Source organism: Culicoides brevitarsis, chromosome 3 (genome assembly GCF_036172545.1).
Source record: "Culicoides brevitarsis isolate CSIRO-B50_1 chromosome 3, AGI_CSIRO_Cbre_v1, whole genome shotgun sequence".
NCBI classification, from domain to species: Eukaryota; Metazoa; Arthropoda; class Insecta; order Diptera; family Ceratopogonidae; genus Culicoides; species Culicoides brevitarsis.
The window spans coordinates 20,165,268-20,169,477 of NC_087087.1; the positions used below are offsets into that span (position 1 = coordinate 20,165,268).

The window sequence follows — 4,210 nt, forward strand, 5'->3', positions numbered from 1 at the left end:
AATTTTGTTTTTTATCAGTAACAAACTTTTTCGGGACTTTCTTTGAGAGGCTCCTAAGTTTCTAAACAAAGCCGATGACAAAATGTTTGACCACTTCCTGTTATAGACTATACACGACCAAATTAAATGATGGAGCACAATATTTTGGAAAATGGAATTTCATGAGCAAAAATCTCGTATTAATAATTTACTAATATTTTAGAAGTTCAATTTAATCATCTTCAAATAACATTAATATTAATTTTTTCGATGTTTCATTATAAAGTTAAATTAAGTTTACAAAATTCTGAAATAATCAATATGATGGCAATATAAGAAAAAAGATAATTTTATGTACTTATGTTGAATTTTAGTTTAATTTTGTGCAAAATCCTTGTCAACTTTGATGGAATAAGTTATTGTTACTCAAATTATAAATATATACTATATATTTATTTATAACATATAGTTATTTATATGTTAGTTAAAACTAATAAGCACATTTTCATCCGAAAACGGAAACCCTTCAAGATAAAAATTATTTCTTATCAACAAACATTCATAAAAATTATACAATATTGAACTGAACACATGATTCTGAATGAAATGTGAAACAACGTAAATAAATTCTCTCAAGTCTTTAGCGAAAAAAATTACAAGACCTATTTATTTTCTCGTTCATCTTTTTATGAGTCAAGTAACACATTACGAGTGTAGGCAGTAAATAACGTTGTGGTAAATTATTTCTTTAGCCTTACCGAACAGAAGGGAATCTGTTATATAACATTCTTATAGGTACACATTATTTGTAGTAATAACGCGATACAAAATTTATTCATTCATAATTTTTTGTTTAAATTTCTTCTTTTTGATGTACATATGTATGTTCTTTTGCGGTTATTTTTTATCACCAAGGTCGTACGCCAAAATTTATCAAATAAAACATAATGTACCGGTTAGAAACAAGTCTAGTGTTTGTTGAATGCTATAATTTTTACATATTTTATGAAAAATTTTCTAATTTGTTAACTATTTTTTTTTTTTAGAATCCAGGATCCCAGTCACTAATTTGTGGTTTCATCAATACTTCATAACAAATGATAGTGTCGCCTACCATTATCTCAAAGTTAAAATCCTTAAAACATAAGCCACATTCTACATCCTTTTTAATGCTGTCTACTTCGTTTTTCAAATGTCTCATAGAAGAAAGTTCTCCTTCGTAAACGACTTCACTTTCTCGTATTACTTTGTATTTCAAGTTCTTTTTCAGAACGCCTTTTGTGCAACGACAGCCCAATACAGTAACTTCTTTTTTATTGTCTGTAACCTTGAAAAGTTGAAGAACGTTTGCTTCACCCACAATTTTTTCCTCAGGTAAGGGTGGAAGCTTCTCATTTATTGCTTGTTTCAAGTCATCTACTAGCCGGTATATAATATTAACCTCTTTGATTGCAACAGATTTTGTCGTTGATTTCGGAAGTTTAACTGAAAAAGCGTAGATTATGGCATTAAATAACTTTGCAAGCTCAATGTCACCTTCAGACACGTCACCCACGCCATAATGAACAATATCTAATTTACACTTTTCATGAGAGTGATATGAATCAAGCACATCTAAAATTGTCTCGAGACTGCCATGGACATCAGCTTTGATGATAACTGAAACCCGTGGTGTTGGGTCTTCAGGAGCACTTTCTTTATTACGTACGCCGAAAGTACGGGCTTTCATGTATCCTAAAAGTAATCTCTCTTTTCGCGCATTTCTATATTTTTCATCGTGTTCTTGTTGTTTCTTGCGGATTGCATCAAGCTCACTCAAGCTTTTTTCTTCTAACGATTTACTTTGACGCCATTTCAATATTGCATGCGCAGTTTTCTCCGAATCTACTTCTAATATCAAATCCCCGGAAATTGGAAGTTCTCTCCACCCAAGAATTTCAACCGGCTTACCAGGTGGTGTACTTTCTACTACCTTTCCATTGTGATCGAACATTGATCGGACTTTTGCATGTGCTAAACCACTTACAAGCACAGAGCCTCTTCTCAAAGTACCTCTAGTTACAATAGCAGTTGAAAGTTTTCCGCGTCTTGCATCTGTTTTTGATTCAACAACAACTCCCTCTACTGGTCCTGTAAATTCTGCTCTTAGGCTCATCAGTGTTGCTTGTGTGCTAATCGCTTCCACAAGTTGCTTAAGGTTAGTGCCTTTCAAAGCTGATATGCCCACATACTGTGTGTCTCCTCCATGGCCTTCCAATGCAATTCCCATCTGCGCCAATCCCTTGATAGTTTTTTCAATATTAGCTTCGGGCTTGTCGATTTTGTTAATTGCAACAATAATAGGAACATTTTCACTCAAAGCGAGTTTAATTACTTCCTTAGTTTGCTCCATTACGCCATCGTCAGCAGCAACAACTAGTACAATTATGTCTGTTAGATGAGCACCACGAGCACGCATCGCACTGAATGCCGCATGTCCCGGTGTGTCAAGGAAAGTTACTTCTTCACCGGTGTCCAACGATATTGTGAAGGCTCCTATATGTTGTGTAATTCCACCAGCTTCGCCAGCAGCTACTGCAGTGCCACGCAGTGTATCAAGCAAAGTAGTCTTGCCATGATCCACATGTCCCATTACTGTGACGACAGCAGAACGCGGCTTCAAATTTGCTTCAGGCGCCGGTGGTCGTGGTTTGACGTCTTTCTCTTCTGGCTCCTGGATCTCGTCAAAAGGGCTCGCAACTAGTCTCATTTTATGTCCACATTTTTCTACAATCTCCTTTAGAACCTTCATGTCTTCAATGATCGTATGAGACTCAAAATCAGTGACATTTTTCACGTAAAGCATCACCTCCTGCACATGCTCTGAAATTATAAATGAAAAAAATAAATTAATATTGATTTGTATTTGTATGAAATGTTACAAACCAATTGGTTTGTTCATTTGATCGGCCAATTCTTGAACAGTTATATTTCTCCATACATCAAGAGCTTTTTTGTCCTTCTTCTTTGGACCATAATCAATCACATTGGCTGATTTCTATCATAAGCATTTTTTAAATTTAATAATTTTTTTTAAAGAGAGGTAAGATATCGTTAAACCTTTTCTTCTTTAGTTTTTCGCTTCTTGAAGTTTGCTGCTGTCACATGGACAAACCTTTTTACACCTGCACCTTCTGAAGATATCGTCATAGCTGTTTGTTTTAAAAGTCTTTGAGTATATGGAAAACATCTAAAAAAGCAATGACATTAATTAATAAACAATTGCAAAAAACAGTTCTTCTTACCTTCGCAACAAAAATAATCTGCTGGTTCCATACATTTCGTTTTCAAATCTTTATTTACCTACATAGGCCAATGCAATAAACATAAAAAAATAGGTACATGGAGAAAATATTTAGGTACCTATATTGTCAATCAAATAGCGATAAGAACTACTTATATTTAATATTTTTAAGAATTTATTTATAGTTTTGTAAAAAAAAACAATTAAAAATCAATAGTGAAGAACGTACAAAATTGGTAAAAAAGGTAGGGGGAAATTGAAAACATTTTCTATTATTGTTTTGGCTTTATCAGCTGTCTTTGTTTTGGTCTCGTCTCATTCAAAATTCTCGTCGTTCTAATATTGTGACCGTTTTACGTTTTATCACCCACGTTATGAAGCGATATCGCACACTTATATAAAATTCAAATTCATTAGTGAAAGGTTACTACGTTAATAAATAATTAAATGCTATTTAATTACATAACCTGATTATCATAATTTAGTCTGCTTGGTAGAAATTTGCCATAGCTATAATTCAAAGTTTATCACTTTTATTCGACTCTTTTAATAATTTTGGCCAGCTGGGAAAAATAGAATTCAAAATTTCTGGCCGTTAAATTTTGTTTGAACGTTATATTTCAAAAGTTGAACATAAATATTTATGTATTTTTAATGTTTTTCACTTATATATATTCAACTTATAGGATAGAACCGCTTTATGCCGTGATTTTCAACTTTGATTCGAAATTTCTCGAATTGATTTTCGAGCAAATCTTTTTGTCAGGTGCAAGTCGAAAATATCAATTTTGTATTTCAAAACCAATGATTTTTCAACTTTATTTTTTTCAGTGAAAAACAACAAAAAATATGTTTGTTTTCTTCTTATATTTTAATCTATTGAAGGGGTCGCTCGCATCACGATAGTCCAAACTTTTAAGGGTAGAGAGTAAATTTGAAACTTTTTTG

The 4,210-nt window shown here is 32.8% G+C and overlaps 1 protein-coding gene across 2 annotated transcripts; it reads right to left on the reverse strand.

Moving 5' to 3' along the window:
- Positions 1-374: 374 nt before the first annotated feature.
- On the reverse strand, positions 375-3,322 carry LOC134835689 (translation initiation factor IF-2, mitochondrial). Of its 2 annotated transcripts, XM_063850609.1 has the most exons (4): positions 3,264-3,322; positions 3,079-3,208; positions 2,905-3,016; positions 375-2,841 (listed from the first exon to the last, which is right to left on the reverse strand). In XM_063850609.1, the coding sequence occupies exons 1-4, from the start codon at positions 3,296-3,298 to the stop codon at positions 1,022-1,024; spliced, it is 2,097 nt and encodes a 698-aa protein (XP_063706679.1). In that variant the 5' UTR covers positions 3,299-3,322; the 3' UTR covers positions 375-1,021. The 2 variants fall into 2 exon arrangements, with proteins under 2 accessions (XP_063706679.1, XP_063706680.1); XM_063850610.1 differs by lacking the exons at positions 2,905-3,016; positions 3,264-3,322 and having other exon boundaries at positions 3,079-3,164.
- Positions 3,323-4,210: the final 888 nt, after the last annotated feature.